General features: G+C 56.6%; 1 protein-coding gene across 5 annotated transcripts in view; it reads right to left on the reverse strand.

Moving 5' to 3' along the window:
• The window catches only part of FBLN2 (fibulin 2), an 84,687-nt gene that overhangs the window by 4,092 nt on the left and 63,036 nt on the right, over positions 1-17,559 (reverse strand). For 3 of the 5 annotated variants that reach the window (XM_059161862.1, XM_059161864.1, XM_059161861.1), the window contains 8 exons: positions 15,876-16,016; positions 11,603-11,737; positions 9,481-9,618; positions 7,568-7,711; positions 7,312-7,440; positions 6,754-6,879; positions 4,256-4,372; positions 3,661-3,789 (listed from right to left, as the gene is read on the reverse strand). In XM_059161862.1, the coding sequence (XP_059017845.1) occupies positions 3,661-3,789; positions 4,256-4,372; positions 6,754-6,879; positions 7,312-7,440; positions 7,568-7,711; positions 9,481-9,618; positions 11,603-11,737; positions 15,876-16,016 (1,059 nt within the window). The remainder of the gene's footprint in view (positions 1-3,660; positions 3,790-4,255; positions 4,373-6,753; positions 6,880-7,311; positions 7,441-7,567; positions 7,712-9,480; positions 9,619-11,602; positions 11,738-15,875; positions 16,017-17,559) is intronic. The other 2 variants (XM_059161863.1, XM_059161865.1) reach the window with 1 other exon arrangement.

Raw genomic sequence — 17,559 nt, forward strand, 5'->3', positions numbered from 1 at the left:
TAGATACACAGAGTCACAGATACAAACATCCAAGGAGGGCCCTTTCTTGATGCTGACACACGCACACACATACACACATATAGGTAAATATCTGACAAGCACTCAGAGAAGCTGATGCGTGTGCCTGCGTGCACACAGGCAACCTGCGAGACAAGAAACATTAAATAAGTGGGTCCCAGAGACCCCCTCCGTGAAGACTAGCTACTAGCTGAGAGAGGGTAGCCTCCAGAGGCCCCAGAAGAGTTCGCTGGTGTTGGGGGGGCAGAGCCTGTCAGGATCTTCCCAGGGAGGCTTCTGGTTTCTTGCTCCAATCTGCCACACTGATTCAGTTTAGGGATTTCTCCTCACTTGATCCTCATGCCAGGCCTATAGGGTGAGAGTCACAGGCCTCTCCGGACATGGGGAGAACGGAAGCTCAGAGAGGGGCACGGGTTCCCTCAAGGTCACACAGCAGGCAGCTGGAGCTGGAAGCCAGGGATCCAATCACGATGCCACACAGACCATGACAGGAACAACAGGATGGTCGTAACCATAGCAGCCAACTGCATCCTGAGTCTAAGGCCTGGTGTCCATCCACTACTCGGGGCCCTCTGCACTCATTAACTCATTTGTCCTCACAAGCCCACAAGGCAGGAATGGTGTCACTTCCCATCCTCACATGCTGACTCCAGGCTTTTGGCTACCACCCTCTGTGGCGACAGACCAGCTGACATCCATTCACCTCTCCAAGCCTCCCTCCCTCTCCTCCTCTGCAAACTGGGTCGTGATCCCAATTTCCCAGGGTGGGCACAGAGGCGAGTGGAAGAAAACAGAGCAGGAGCCAGTGGAGCCAGGTTGGGCGCGGTTGTTGTCCTAATGGTTCATTAACTGAATCCACGTGAATTGAAGGGGAGGGCCTCCTGCTCTTCCCCGCTCTGGCCCCAGCTATGCTCAGGCTGCCCACACTGGTGAGCAGGAAGCCCTGCCCCTGACCCTGGGCAGGGCTGTGGCAGGAATGTGGAGGGAGCTGCTTCTTGCTGTCTGCCGGCCCAGTGCTGATGGAGATGACCAGAAGTAGGAGGGAGGAGCGCCAAGGGTCAGCAGCCCTCCAGCCTGGCTTCCCCGTGCTCACAGGAAGCCATCACAGGACTTCCCTAGGGCGAAGACTCCAGCGTCTTCGTCCCTCGTGTCTGCGGGGTCTTCAACCCTGGACCCTCTCTTGGAGAAGGTCAGGCCAAAGGGAGAGCTGGACAAGGCCACATCCTCAGGGGTGTCACTGCAGCCTCCGCTGAGACAGACTAATGCAGCAGCAGCCCAAATGGGCAGGGATGGGGGACAAAGTCAGTGCTAAGACTAACAACATTGCTAAGAGCTATGCTTAAGTCCCTTCATAAGCAGACCGCTGATAAGGGCTTTATATACACTCAAAACAGAACAGAGGCAGAATTCAAGGTTATTCTCAGCACGATCTTAACTCGTCTTGCATATATACATACGTGCGTGTATATCGGCATAACGAGAGACTGGAAAACATGCATCCAAGTATCTGCAGAACTTGCTGCTCCATTCCCTCCAGGGGTTGAACGTTCAATAAGCAGCTACTACATGCTGGGCACCGCCCTGCGGGCTGACGCCCTGCCTGCACCGATTGCGTATTCTAGGCAACACTGCCGAGTCTCAACTCCTTCACATCTTTCTATCCCCACTTTTTTTTTTTTTTTTTTAACCACTGAAGAAGGGCAGGATTTACTGAGATATTAACCGGCATGCTCTGCTCTTCCATGGCTGTGTTCCCATCCTTCCGTTGGAGCCACAGGACCTCCACGCTTGGCCTGAGTTAGAACAGGACCACAGAGCACGAAGAGGGCTGCCTCTTTGCTCTGAAGGTCGGCGGCTGCAGACGTCAGCCCCATGTGTGCCTGAGGAAGTGGACACGACCAGGCAGAACCACCCTCCCACACTCTGGCCTTGTCCACCCTGTGACAGCATGGAGACTTTTCCAGCAAAAGCATCACACATACAGTGGGGCCTCCCTCTTGCTTAACCTGGTGGGGGCTGCAGCAGGAGCTGAGGCGGGGGGAACCTGGGCCTTTCCGGGGGGATGCAGTGACCTGGGATGGGGGCAAACACAACCAGCTGTGGGGACCGGAGCCAGAGATGGGTGCTGGGGGTCAGGTGCACCCGCGGCGGGGGCAGAGCAGCCATGCACCCGAGCCCAGGGAGCCCTCTCTGGCAGCAGCAGACACAGACCAGGCAGCCCACAGACCCAGCAGATGAGGGCCAGGGAGAGGTTTTCAAGAGCAAAGTCACTGCAAGGGTCTGACTGGACCTCTAAGAAGGGACCCCACCTGTGTTCTGCCATCAGGTGGAACAGCCTGGTTCTCCAAAATGAAATCCTAGTCTAGGAACATAGAGCCCTGTGTCCCACACAATCCCTTTGATGGGCAAAATCCTTACCTTCGATGGAGCCCATGTTTATTCTATTTTAAACTAAAAAGCAGAGAGATGGCTTTGGGGCCAGGGAGCCCTGGGTCAGCCTCTGTGAGTCTACCAGGCCTCCAAGACTGCGGTTTACCGGCACTCACTCGGGGTCTTTTCATTTATTTTTTTCTTTGCATCAGTCTATGGTAAGGAATCCTTTTGCACTGGATTAAGTATACACACACGGGCTAGAACAGTCTGTATAGTCATGGCGCACCCTGGTCTACTCCATGTTCACTGCCACCTACCCCATCCTCTATTTTGTTATTCATTAATTAAAATAAACAAACAAAAACCAGCTAGCTGAGATCCACCAAAATGATCACCATTCTAACACTACACCCCGCCAGGCACCGACTCTAACCCCTGGGCCTGCAGGAACGCCAGGGCCTGCCTTGGGGACCAAAGCTGCAACCCAGGAGACTCTGGGCTCCTAGCCCTGAGGTCCGGGGAAGAGTCAGCCACACAGACAGGTAGAGGGTAGGCGGGCTGGGCTATGAAGCCCTAAGTGGTTGCTTCTTGAGCAGGGGCTGGTGGGGGGGATACTCCTGTGTCCCACTCAAGGGAATTCTAGCCCCCCTCCACCTTGCCAGGGTGGCTCGCCAGGCCTAGAATTTGGTGGCCTCAGTAAGTCCCAATGCATCTGAACTCAGTATCATGTCCCCAACACAGAAGGAAGATTAGATGTCACAGAACCTGGTCCCCATCCAAGGAAGTAGTTGCAAAACTGCAAAAACAGGAGACTGCCCAGCAGTTTGTACATCCTTAGTGATGGGAAGCCACATGGGGCCCTACCCAGGTCTGCACAGCTCTGGCTGTGACAACGTCCTTCATGCAAGGTTAGCAGATCAGATGCTTAGAGACAGATGCTGGGACCCCTGAGGCCACTCCCCACTGGAGCTGCTCCCCACTGGAGCTACTGGACAGGTCTTCTGCCTTTTAGGACCACCCCTTGGGATCCTTGTCCGTTTTCTAGGAGAGGGCTCACGGCTGAGCCCAAGCTTGGAAGGCTAGCCCAAGCTGAGTCAAACAGCAGAAACACTGTCTCCTCCCTCAACCCAGGCATAGACCTCGGTTAATACAGCCACCAGTTGCATCAGCCATTCTGTGTTTATATACTAGGTGTCAGAGCTCCAATCACACAGCAAGCTCCTCAGAGCCTGCCCAAAACTCTGGTGGGGCAAGGACCCCCTTGCTTACCCTTGCAGGACCTCCCATTGGCTGTCATGGTGTAGCCCCGCTCCGGGCACGCACACTGGTAGCTCCCTGGCACGTTGACGCAGCGGAAGGTGCAGAGGATGCCAGCACCCTGAGCACACTCATCAATGTCTGTCAGAGAAAGTTTTGGCCCCCAGTGAACCCCTTGTACCCGCAGGGCCCCCAGCCGTGGACAGTTATCCTGGCCGTGCTACAGCCCTGGAGCCTAGGGGCCCATTTTACTGATGAAAACCAAAGCGTTCAGAGAAGGGAAGAGAGTTGTCAATGGACACACAGTGCTCAATCCCTGGGGCTGCTCCTTGATTACTGCTATCAGTGCAGGGCCAGTGAGGTACCAGACACGGGCCTGGACGAGGTCTGTGATCTCATCCGTCATCTCACTGAGGCCAGGACCATTGCCTCCACTTTATAGAGCAGGAGCCTAAGGTCCTCCTAGCCCAGGAGATCGCGGGGCTGGGAATCCAGGTCTAACTTGACACTGAGACGCCTTTGTGTATCCCATGTGTCCCCAGCCCAGCCTGGCACACGAGGAGGGGTTGCCTCTCAGGAAGGGTGCCCCTGGGCAGAGGAGAGATACCTGTGCAGGTGTGCCCGTCCTCTGCCAGCTGGTAGCCTTGGCGACAGTAGCACTGGTAGGACCCATAGATGTTGGTGCACTCCTGGCTGCAGCGCTGGGCCTCACACTCATTCACATCTGTGGGGAGACTGGCCTGTGGTCAGGGCAGAGTCCCCCCAGCCGGATGGCGAGGACCAAGGTCTCAGCTTACCTAGAGCCTTATCTTGGCAGACCATTCGTTCCAGCCTCTCTTAAGGGCCGGTGGGGAATTAGAGACCTGGAAAAAGGCAAGGAGCTGGGCCGTGCAGCTGAGGTAGGGGCAGGGCTGGAGCTTGCTGGTGGGGTCTCAGCCTGCTGCCCAGAGGAGGAAGCCACAGATTGGGCTCAGATTTCCCCCACGGGGAGCTTGATGCTACCCTATTGAGAGTCTGTAACAGCTGGTAGGGATGGCTCTGGAGGCATCACCTAGGTGCTAACAAGGAGCCCCTCAACCCTGGGGCCTCACCTTCCGGCCCTGATCCCCAAGCCTGGCTCTGCATGGGGCTGGAGGGCGGCAAAGGGAAGAGCTGGAACGTGTGGGCATATGAGCTAAACAGTGTGGGAGTGAGCAAGTGAAAGGTCAGCTCCTGGCTCAGATGGACCAGCCACTGGACTCTGAGCTCCCTGAGGGCAGAGCCTTGGCTTTCCCTCATCCATCCAAGAACTGCTGAGCCACTACAATATGCTGTACCAGTGCCGAGTCTGGGGACTCAGCCATGAACAAGACAGACAAAATCTCCATCTCGTGGAGCTGGTGTTCCCGCATGTGCTGGGAAAGTAGGGGGAGGAGCTAACAGAATGAGTCAAGTAACTACTACATCCGAGGTGCTAGCGCTGTGAGGCAAGAGGAGAGAAAGAGACGGGGACGTGGCTGGGAGGTTGCAGCTCTGCAGCCATGTGGGCCTCCAAGGGAAGTGTTCCGTGCAGAAGGCACAGCAAGAGCAAAGGCGCTGTGGTAAGATGCCCTCAAGGGGCAGCAAGGAGGCCGGTGTATTAAGAGCAGAGGGGGCCAGGAGAGAGGAGCAGGGGCAGTCAGTCATACAGGGCCCAGTGGGCAGCCGTCTGACCCACATCCAGATCCTCAGGACATCCCAACACACACTGTGTCCACAGAAAACAAGCCATCATCTCCTCTCCTGGGCTCTGAGCTTCTGGTGCCAGGGGCCATACTGGTTTCATCTCTGGTCCCTGGCATCCAGGCACAGATGGCCTAGAGAAGCCATGTGAAACAGGGATGGTGGCAGTAAAGGCAGAAGGGCCAAGAAACGAGGGAATGAGCCACGCCACGCAGTAGTGCCTGGGATGCAAGGCCCATGCCTACTGCTGGCTGCACCCACCCTGGCCTGGAGTAGGGGCTCACAGGTGATCAAAACACAGACAAAGGGGGCGCCTGGTTGGCTCAGTGGGTTAAGCTGCTGCCTTCAGCTTGGGTCATGATCTCGGGGTCCTGGTATCGAGTCCCGCATTGGGCTCTCTGCTCAGCGGGGAGCCTGCTTCCCTCTCTCTCTCTCTGCCTGCCTCTCCATCTACTTGTGATTTCTCTCTGTCAAATAAATAAATACAATCTTAAAAAAAAAAAAAAAAAAAAAAAAAAAACCACACACAGACAAAGGAATGCATGTGACCAGGTCTGTTCCATGGGGCCCTCCAAAAGCCCTCGGAGGCATCCAGGCCTGGTCACACTGCCCTCCCCTCAAGGCTGGTGCTATCCCACAGAAGGGCCAACTCAGGGGTCCCCACAAACTCCCCTCCCCAGGAGGGAAGTAAGGAAAGCGCCTCCAGGCCGGGAATGGTTAGAGACTCACATCCCCTTCCCTCTCTTGACCCCAGATCCGTGGGCAGGGACCAGCCCATTTATATTCTTGGTTTTACTCATACAGCGTTTTTTTGTTTTGTTTTTTTGTTTTGTTTTTAAGTTTAAATCTATCATAACATATAAAAACCAGCAAATTTTACATAGATAGCTCCATTTCTAGCATCTGGAAAACCAAGAAGATTGGGTCACCCTGGACTGTCACTGTCACTGCTGGGCAGCACCATCTCCAGGGCCGTGTGGCTGCTGTCCCCTCCTGATGGCCACTGGGCTCTCCAGCTGCCCAGGAGCCTGATCTCATGTTTCACTCACTTCTATTCCTTGCCTGGACCCCCAGGCTGAGCAGCCACGACCAGGATCAGAAGCTACTAAGGGGCCAAAGTTGGGCTGCCATCCCTGCCAGAAAGGAGCTCCTGTCTGGGGTGCAGAGGACACAGAGATCCAGCCCCTCTGGTGTAAGATGGCTGGGCCCTGGGCCCTCTGGAAGGACTCCTGGCAGGATATAGGCAGAGCAGCCAAGGCCAGGTTTGCCCAGATGGAGAGGTAGAGAAGTGGTATGAGGTAGAGATGGGGTCAGTGAAGGTATGAAGCTAGGGGCTGGCAGGGCTTTGGGCTTTTTACATGGTGAGGACCTCTGTGCAGGGTCAGAGGTCAGGGTCAGTGGTACCTTCACAGCGCTTGCCATCTGCAGCCAGCACGAAGCCGGTGGCACAGGAACAGCGGTAGGAGCCCGGCGTGTTCTCACACGTGTGCTGGCACAGGCGGCCCGGCGAGGTCCAGCACTCGTTCACATCTGTGGGCGGGCGGCAGGCAGAGGGTGCGTGGCCCATAGGGATGGCAGAAGGGGCCTGGGGGCCAGCTCCCTCCACCCCCGGGGTAGAAAAAAGGGGGCTGGGTGAGGACAGGGACACAGAGACCCAGAAGGAGATTAAGGGAGGAACCTAGACAGGGAATAGGAGAGGCAACAAGAGCAGGCGCCAAAGAGAAAGGCAGCAAGTGGGTCGGAAAGAGGCTGAGGCAGAGACAGAAGGATGGACAGACACAGTAAGAGGCAAGAAAGCATGGTGATGGGACCATGGCCAAGAGAAGCAGAGGAGACCAGAGCAAAGAGGAATAGCAGAGCAAGGCAGAGGGCAGGGCCAGCAGGAAGGAGGAGGAAGCTTGAGGGCTGGCCCGGGACAGGCGGACCCCACAGAGGGGTTCCCGGCCACCAGCGCCCACCTACCGACGCAGGCCCGGCCGAAGGCGTCCCGCTGGAAGCCAGCTTTACAGTCACAGCGGTAGGAGCCAGGGAGGTTGTGGCACACCTGGCCCTCGCCACACTGGTGCACACCCGTCTCACACTCATTCACGTCTGCCAGGGAAGGTGAGCAGGGCACCCTGAGGCCAGGGCTCTCCCTCAGCCAGGGCCACCTGTGGGCCAAGGAACCCGGGAAACCCCCGGCTGGGCAGAAGGTGGGCAGGGAGGTGGTTGGCCTCACCCACACACTTGGTCCCATCCTGGTTGGCGTGGTAGCCGCGCCCACAGAGCAGAGGGTTCCTCTGGCACGTGTAGGAGCCCACAGTGTTGATACAGCTGAAGCCCGGCCTACACGGCTCGGCCAGCGACGTGCACTCGTTGATGTCTGCAGAAGGGACGGAAGTAACAGGGAACCTGGCACAACCCCTCCCCGTGTCCTGGTGTCTGAGTCCAGGGCCACACTGGGAGGGGGTCGGTTTGGGGATTCAGACCAGCCTAGGACAGGGCTGCACAATTAGATGGTCCCATCACGGTCTCCTCTGATCCCAGGGCCTTCTCCTTCAAGAATCTAAGCACCCACAGAGCTCTTCCGACATTCTTCTCACAGCTGCCCTGATGCGGTGGCTGAAGGCAGTGGCTTCCACAGACCTGAGAGCTGAGTTGTAGGTTAACTACAAGAAATCACATCCCTGCTCTGGCTCTTCCCACCAACCTGTCAAGTTCATCCTCCATCTCTCCCTCACCCTTTGCCCCAGCTTCACTGGCCTCCTCATCAACTCGAGATGCCCCCAGCCCACCACAGGGCCTTGGCACCTGTTGTCCCCCCACTTCTCTCACACACAAACACACTGCCCTCTGATATTTGCATGGCTGGGTCTCTCTCTCACTCAGGTCCCTGCCCTAATGTCAACTCTTCAAGGAGGCCCCCAACCATTCTAGTGTATAGCTGTTCCCTTTAAGATTTAATCCCCTCCTTGTTTTATTATTTATCAAAGCACCTTTGAATAATTGCCACTTCCTTAAGTGTGCTTTTATTTAGTCCCTTCTCTAAGACATTTCATTGAGGTGCTATAACTCCCTGACATCTAAACCAGGCACATAGTAGCTGCTCTGATAACACTGTCCATCAAAGACTCACTGAGGAACTGTTGGCAGTTTGGCAGACCATACCCCACATTGCCCCGACCCCAGCTGAGGATCGTAGGGACCCTCTCGTGCCCACACCCCTGGGGATCCCTGTGACACTGCCAGAGGCACAGAGTGAGGAGCTGTTAAGGGGGTACCCCAGAAACAGCTCCAGCTCCCAGGATGGTAAAGGGACCCCTGCAGTGTCGAGAAAGGCTTCAGATCAAGCCAACACTCCTCTTGTCCCTAAGTGTCTTCCCTGTAAGATGGCAATGCCTGTCCCACCAGCTGTCCCACTCAGGGAAGGGTGTGGGCAGGAAGCTGCGCTCTAACACACCCCAGGGTTCTGTTCACACCCAGGGACTGGCCTTGCACACATGCCCGCCTTTCTACCTCTCCTTCTGCATCCTTCACTCCCCGCCCGCCCCCACACACAGAGTTGAGCACAGCCTTGACCATGCCGGCTGCAGACGCCATGGGTCCTGCCTCTGGGCCCGACGCTGTCAGCAGCCCCAGGGAAGGGGAGGCTGCAGGCCAGCAGCGTGGGGACAGAGGTGAAGAAAGGTGGGGAGAGTGTGAGATCTCAGACCACCTGAGGACAACTAGGCCACCATCTGCAAACAGCAGGTCTTTGCCCCTTGAGTGCAGCATGAGATTGACCCCTAGGTCCCACTAATGTTCTTTTACAAACAGAAATGTCAGCAAGTATCATGTGCAGTAGGATAACATTTTGTGGACTCTCTGTTCTAGCTCTGTGTGTGTGTGTGTGTGCGCGCCATGTCAAGAGAGAAAAATATTCCTTACTGCTAGCTAGTTAGAAACCTCTGATGCACATTCATGTGGTCTGATCCCATAGAAGGGTAAACTGAGGCCACAAGAGCAGGGACTCAGCCAGGGTCAAGCAGCTCAGGAGAGCAAGAGTTCTGTTTCACAAGTGCCTCCCGGGGCCAGGCCCTGACCAGCCCTCCCGGAGCCCCACCACCACCCCACACCCACCCCCCTGCCACAGCCCCTGCAGAGCCCGCTCACCCACGCAGTTGCCCTCGGGGTCCTGCAGGAAGCCCTCCATGCAGCGCTGGCGTGCCTGGCAGTAGAATGAGCCCTTGGTATTCTGGCACATGAAGCCCGCCTGGCAGTTGTGCGTGCCCAGCTCACACTCGTCTATGTCTGCCACACAGAGACAGGATGTCAGGGGCCAGTGGGCTGGTCTCCTCCATCATTGGTGGGGGGGGGAGTGGCAGAGCACATCACTGCTGGGACCTGGGCCAGTAGCATGATGCCGTTGCCACAGCGCCTCAGCTCCTCTGCAGTACTAGCACTGTCCCCAGCACCCTGACATGACTGTCTTTACCTAATGCTCCCAACGACCCCAGGAAGTAGGGACCACGACAAACGCCATCTTAAACTGGGGGGATGGAGGCACGAACATGGTTGACGGCTCAGGGCACAGGCCAGAGCCTTCTCCAGCTTCTGGGCTCCCAGGGCAGGTAGAAATGAGGACAAGGGCCCAAGTCCCCAGGGGCCTGTGTCCAGCCTTCTCAGGAGGTGGCACGGAGGTTGGAGGCTGCCGGATCCAGAAGGCACCGCTGTCCCCTACCTGCTCTGTGGCACAGAGCAAGTCCCTGATGGCCCCTGACCTCTGTGCAGTACCCCACAGTTTACAAAGTGCAGGCCCTGCACCTTCCCTCAGGCTCCTGCAGCTGCACACCTGGCCTTTCCGACAGACGGGGAAACAGAGGCAGGAGGCAGAAAGGTGACACATGGAGAGTCCACGGCAGAGCTGACTGCCAGACCAAGGCATGTGAGTCTGTCTGCAGTCCTTCCACCTGTCCTTCCCTCCATCCCTCCCCTGTCGGTTTTCAAGGCTTCCACCACTGTTTCACAGCAGCCCGGCCTCTGCGAGGCCCTGTGCTGGGTTCCAAGCACCCAACTATGGACCAGTTGTGGCCCCCGTCCAGAGACAATGCCTGAGGAGGCAGCCACTCTGGTCTAAGGAGGTGGTGGCCTGTCCCTGATGACAGAGGGGCAGAGGGCGTGGGACAGGTCCATAGAGCTGGCGCCCCCCATCCCGGCAGGGTCCTCAGGAGGGGGCTGGCCCCAGGTCTGTGTGTGCACACATGTGTGCAAAGGGGACAGGGCTCGCCTCTCCTCCCAGCTCCCTCCACGCCCAGCTCAGGGCCCCAAGTAGGGCTTGCTAATCCACCTCCCTGAGCTCACGCTCAACCTCTGGGCCACTTCTCATCCAGCTTCCAGCACGTCTGTAGGGCTTACCTCTTCAGTGACATTATTCTGGATATTTTTAGTTAAGAAAGTGAAGACTCCAAGCGTCTTCCCGGATGGGGCCTGCCAACCCTGTCCTCCTTGCACACTCTCAGCCTGCTCATACCCGAGACTTTCTGGTCTTCAACCATGCCAAGATCTCTCTTCTCCCCAGAGGCCCTCCCTTTTGCAGTTCCCTCTGCCTGGAGCCCCTCCCAGAATTTCTCATCCTGCAGATCTGGATTCCTGGGATCTCACCTCCAAGGAGGGCCTCTTTGGCGCCCCACCTAAAGTAACACCCAGCCCACTGCCACTCCTGCCCTCCAGGTTTGCTTGTTCTCCCTCATCAGGAGCTCAAGGACAAGGACACCACACCCCAGCCCGTAGCCCACCATCCAAAACACTGCCAGGCACATCAAAAGCAGCCCAGGAAGCATCTGTTGAAATGGTTTCATGAAAATTTTCCCTCTTCTTAGGAGGCTAGAATTTTCCAGTGAAAGGCACATATATGATTGCTCTGCAGAGCTTCACCGCAGTGTGGAGACAGGGGAACCAAGGCATGGTGAGGGAATAACTTGACCCCCCAGATGCCAGCAAACGTAGCAAAGCCGGAAGCACACTCTGGCCTCCCCCCACCAGCCTCAGATGCCCTGCTCTGCCCAAGTGCTTGGCAAGAAACCCAAGTGCTTGGAGCTTGCCAGAGGGAGAAGGCTCTGAGCAGGCAGGGGCGGGTCAAGGGGTGGGGTGGGGGCAGGACAGGATAGGTCACGGTATGATGGTAGGCGGGGTGAGGGAGGGGACAGGGGCGGGGAGAGGGAGGGATGGGGAGGAGCAAGAGGCAGGGCCCATCAGGGGCGGGGGCTCCAGCGGCCCACCTCAGGGCCCTCCTCACCTTCGCACTCTCCATCCTGGAGGGAGTAGCCAGGCTCACAGGTGAGAGCCTTGTAGCAGCGGAAGGAACCTACGGTGTTCACGCAGTGCTCGCCCCGGCTGCACGTGTGCAGGTCCGCCACACACTCGTTGATGTCTGCAGGGAGAGCGCAGCCATTAGGTACTGGGGCGGGGGTGGGAGTGGCAGGGGCTGGCGGGGCGAGGGGTGCCAGGACCTCGGGGCCCACACAGCCAGCCCTACCCTCAAGGCCTCAAGGTCCTTGCCACCCAGAGAGCCACATGCAGTTGCTGTCCACCTGTCTATGCAGCCATTCATTCAACAAAGATTTATCAAGCATCTGCTGTGCCCACGAGCATGGTTCTCAGCCCTGGGTACATCTGACGGTGAACAAGACAGATCGCTACTAGGGGCCCCGGCAGATAAATAAACAAGCAACAGGTAGGGAGAGTGGTGGTCATAAGTGCAGTGGAAAAGCCAGAGCAGGGTGAAGGGGGTGAGAAACAGAGGGAGCAGCAGGGAGGTCCGGGGGGGATCCTCAGGCAGGCCATTCGAGCCAGCATGTGAAGGGCTGATGGAATGAGTCACGCAGGTATCCCAGCAGAGGGGACAGTGGGTGCCGGCGTCCTGAGCGGGGAGCCGGCCAGGCCGACTCAGAACTGGCCAGGAGAAGGTGCCATTGCAGGGGAGAGAAGAGAAGAGTGTGTTCGTGGATGCAGGTGGAGGTGGGAGCCATAGAAGCTTCCAGCAGAGGACAGAAGTGGTTGGACTCATCTGTAACAGGGTCCCCTGGCTGGAATAATTCTCTAGGAGTTAGCATGGAGGCTGTTAGAACAGGAGATGTTTGACAAGGCTCGGATCACCACCCATGCAGGGGAGGAGCAGCAAGCCAGTTCTGGAAATGCTGTGAAAGTAGAGCAGACAGGATCCCCTGAGAGGTGAGCAAGAAAGAGGAGCTAGGAGGTGCACAGAGCTTCCTGGCTGAGTGGCTGGACAGGCAGGGGTGCCAGCCTGGGATGGGGACGGCTGCGATGAGGCTGGCTGGGAAGCCTGTGGACGCGTGAAGTTTGAGTGTCCAGAGGGACCAGGCATGCACGGGAGTTCCTGGGAGAGGTCTAGGTGGGAACACTAAATGGGAAGAGGTCAGTGGCTGAGGTCCCCTGGGGGGACAGAGCACAGAGAGAAGAGGCCAAGAGCCAACTTGGGATGAGCAACTGGGAAGGGGAGAACCCCCCAAAAGTGACAGAAGGGAGGGCAGGAGAACTGGAGAATTCACCAGAGCTCGCCCCAGGCCTGGTGCTAAGGATGAGTATGAGCGAATGGCCAGCTCCATGCTGGCCACTTCCTCACCCCACCTGGCATCCCTTGGACACACATTCCCCAGCACCTATTCTGTGCCTGGCCCAGCTGGCCAAGCAGGGGTGTCAGCCACAGTGCCCACCCTTCAGGAACTGCCCTCCCGGCATGGGGAAAGGACAGGGAAAGTAGAGATGCTGCGGAGAAAAGCTGCAGTCTCGGAGCCCCGGCCCATCAGAGCTGCTTCTCAGGAGCAGAGACCCCGGAGCTGTGCCTATGAGGATGATGGAGACCAGGTGGAGACGTGGGGTACAGGGCTTCGGGGAAGACACCCTCCCGAATTCACAGGTGACCAACCGGCACGCAGTCCAGGCTCACCCTGACTCTGGAGATGGAGGAGTTTGGGAGGTGGGAAAGGGAGAGCTTCGGGCCAGCAGTTTCCTGGGAAGGCTTGGCTGAGCAACATAAAGACTTCTGATTCCCAGGATGGGGTTATAGGAGAGATGTTCCCACAACCCCAGAAGGGCCAACAAGTCCACAGCCTCTGTAGCCTGGGAGGACCCACGGTAATAAAGAATAGCAGCTGACACTGAGGTTTGCTAGGGGTCTGGTGGTTTACAGATGCAGTTTCACAAACTAAGTGACATGACCGTACCGAAATCACACAGCCTGCACATGGCAGCAGCAAGAAGGGAACCCAGACACCCAACCCAGAGCTGGCCCTTTCCACACTGCTGCAGGATGGGCCCTTCCTTCCCATCATCTAGTGGAAAAGCTCACCTGGAACACTTTTCCCAGGGGCCAAGGTGGTCCTCAAAGGGCAGGGCACAAACGACAAACTGCAGAAGTCACTCATCCATTAGAAGTCTTTTGGACTTGGCTCCACCCTATCCCACTTCAGCTTACACACCTTCAGTGATGGGGAGCTCACTACCTATGCAGGCTGCCTCAGTGTAACCCATTTGTTAAGTCATAACAATGACATCAAATACTATTCTTTTTTTTTTTTTTTTTTCAAGTACTATTCTTTAAGTGGACTAACTCAATCTCCGTGATGTCAAAGGCGGGTGTGATGTCATTTCACAGACTGGGAAACTGAGGCTGAGAGGTTAATGGACTCGTTTGAGCTCTTGCAACTAGAAAGCAGCAGAGCCAAGATTTGAATCCAGGCAGTCGGGCCGCAGAGGGCACACGCTTCACCCCGGTGTGGGTCTCCCATCACACCAGCCGGGCTTCACAGCTGAGCCTGGAGCTAACAGATGAACTGCAGAAGACATCGGTACTCGTCTGAGCATGAGAGATGGGGAGAACACTTGCAACAGATGCTAAAGTGAGCATGTCAATGGAGCTGGAGGAAGGAAGGGGACACTGGGGCGTCAGGGCAGAATGAACAAGGAGGGAGACAGGAAAGAACGAGAATATGAGCTCATAAATTTTGCTGAATGAAATATACCTTTGCTCTTTTAATCCCAGAATCTGTTTTCTGGCACCCCAATGACCCCTTCTAGTATGAGGTCTTCTGTCCAGGCCACTGGGGGAGCCCACACCCCCGGGCATGACCAGGGCACCCTGTGAAGGGTGCTTGCAGGCCCGGGCAGGATCCACCTTCCCAGACATCCACACACAGACATGACCCAGACAGGAAGAGATGCCCAGCCACTGAGAAGCGGGTTCGGAAGGGTGCATGTTGTGCCATCAGCAGGAGGCCAGGGGCAAACATGTCTGCAGCCGCCCCTCAGCCCAGTGCCGTGGGCCCATCTGCCCAGCGGCAGAGGGTGAGGAAGAGAACATGTCCGGGCTGGACATGGTCCCCAAGCACAGAGAAGACAGACGGGGCTCTGATCGCGTGCTCTGGACACACTCTGCACTGCGTCTATCTCCGTGCTTTTATTCAAGCTGTCCCTTCCACCCTGCATGCTCTTCCCGAGTCCCAAGTCCCATCCATCCTCAGAGACCAGTGCAAATGCCACCTTCTACGAGAGTATGTCCCGATACCACAAGTGAGAGCGACCTCTCCCTTTGCTTGTGTCTCTGCTGGAGCATTTCCAACCATCTGCCCCAAGTCCCTACTGCTTTGGGTCTAACTCTGTGTTAAGGGCCATCATGTTTCCTCCATGAAAACATCAGACCCCTGAGCCATGGGAGAGCATCAAGTCTGCTCTCCTCACTGCCCCCAGGGGCACATCTGAAGCCCCAGCCCCTGGCCCACACATACACCAAGAGGCAGGAGGGAAGGACCATTTGGAGCACCGACCATATCCACGCTCAGGCCAGGAGCTGGGTACCGATGGGTAACAGCCCTTGCCCCGTTCTCTGGCCCCAAAGTTAGAGGCGAGGAAAACAGGATCAGAGAGGGAGCACCTCTGCTCAGTGTCACACAGCAAATGAACACTGAGTTGAGGTGCGAGGTCTGCCCAACCCCAACTCCATCCATTCACCTCTGGAGGGGATTCTAGTGGCACCTGCCCAAGGGAGCAGCTGATATCAAGTGCTCACTGTGCCCCCAGCTCTGTGCTAGGCTGCACACATGTCCCATCATCTCCAAAGGAGGATCAATGCCTTCTTTTTTACAGGTAATGCAACTGAGGTCTAGACATTGTCCAAGGCCACAGAGCTCCTGGGGGGTCCTGCTTCAAACTCGGGCCTCTCTACCTCCAGACCCCATGGACTCCATCCTGCTGCCTGCACATGGGGTCTCCTTGTTCCAATGACCCAGTCACATCACACATGAATTTGTTTTCTGACTCTTGGGCACGCATGTCCCTAGGTAAAGCAGCCTCCCAGGGGCGTCGGTGAAGCAGCAGGACAGGACACCAGGACACGTAGGGCATGACATGGAGCAGGGGAAGGGGGGTGCCGGCGGTGCTGAGAGCTCATATGCAAAGGGCAGGCCCTTTAGCATGTGGCCACGGTGTGGCGGCGTGGCGTGGTGCAGAGCAGAGAGCCGTGACGGTGGTGGCAGGCGGGTGCTCTCGCTTACCCACGCATTTCCTGTGCATGTTGAGGATAAAGCCCTCGGCACAGAGCACCGTGTGGCTGACACAGTAGAAGGATCCCAAGGTGTTCACACAGAACTGTCGCAGGCTACAATCATGAGTGCCCATCAGGCACTCGTCTTGGTCTAGTGACGGCCGCAGGAGGAAAAACAGAAGGGCCGTTAGAGGGATATGGCCTGTCACGGAGCTTTCCATGACAGAAAGGGGAAACTGAGACCCAGATAGGGGCAAGGACCCGCCCAGGGCCTCCTAGAGCATTAGTCCTCCCCCTGGACTTTGGGCCCAAGTCTGAGATTGTACGGTCAAAAAGGCCTTCAGAGCCAGAACCCCAGTGAGGACAGGTTGCAAGGTGAGGCTCAGAAAGGCTAGGCAGCTTGCCCATGAGCACACAGCACTGTGGGGGGGTAGTAGGTAGAGGCTGTCTCCCAACCAGCTCTGGAGACTTTCCACCTCCACAGCAGCCAAGGGAGCCACACAATGGCAGGGGTTTGGAACTTAAGTGCCTAGTGGACCAAGCTGGTGACACATATAGGAAAAGGGGTTGGGGGACAAGGGGAGCTCATTGGGGCACTTTGGGCCCTGTGCTCTGTGTATGGGGAGACCAGGACTGTGAACCCCTTGTGGGCAGAAGTTTGATGAGAACCATAAATCTGGTCATTAAAAAAAAAAAAAATTCTTGGGTTTTCATGGTTGGTAACTCTTATTTGATTATTTTAAACAGGGTGGAGCCCAGCAGGCTCTCCCCGCCAGGCGGGCTGCCCCCTTAGAATGCCATCTACAACATCTGGCCTTGACCCTGCAGCTTTTACTGCCAGGGGTCCTGCAGAGGCCGGGACAGGCACGGACACTGGCCTGAGGCCTGACAGGGACCAAAGGAGTCCTGACCCAGGAGAGATGCATTCCTCACGTCTTCAGGACCCTGAGGGATTGGGACGGAAACCCAGAATCCACCTGAGATCTGCTCCCCACCACCTGGGAGAAAGGTCTGCCAGTCACTGCCAATGCTGTGCACCCTGGACCAGCCTCCTGCCCTCTCTGGGCACATGGATGGTTTTCATCGACATCAGAATAGTCTCAACACCAAAGGGCTAGTTGTGAGGTTTTAGCTTCTGACAGGGACATGGGCACTGGTGGACACCCACCAAAGTCACATCTCCTAAACTTGACCCTGAACTAAAGAAAGCATTTCCTGGACTATCTCCAAGCTCCCTGCTTGTACTGCCTCCAGACATGAAGAGGTGTCATCTCGAGATCTCTTGGGTTACTCTCAAGGTGTCATTCACTGTGGGGAGCACCCCAGTAGGTGCCAGTTCCAATGCCCCCGTTTCACACCAGGCGGTCCTTGTCTTCCAGAGTCCCACCGGTCCTGGTCCTAGCAGGACATGATTTTGGTCTCTCTTTGGCCCTTTGGTGAATGCAGAGTTACCAAGATCCACTGCCCCTTCTTTGGTTTCCATAACAGAACTGAGCACATGCCATCCAACTGGGGCTCCAACTCCCCGAGAGACAAGTAGGGGGGTGACAAGCATCACCTCTGAGTCCTGCATTACAACAATGGGGAGCACGTATTCCCCTCCTTCTCTTTCTCTGCACATGGCTGGAAAAAGGACAAGGAGGTCACAATCCAACCTCGGCAAAGCAGACCAGGCTCATCAGAGTGCTGTCCAG

Source organism: Mustela lutreola, chromosome 2 (assembly GCF_030435805.1).
Source record: "Mustela lutreola isolate mMusLut2 chromosome 2, mMusLut2.pri, whole genome shotgun sequence".
Classification (NCBI taxonomy): Eukaryota; Metazoa; Chordata; class Mammalia; order Carnivora; family Mustelidae; genus Mustela; species Mustela lutreola.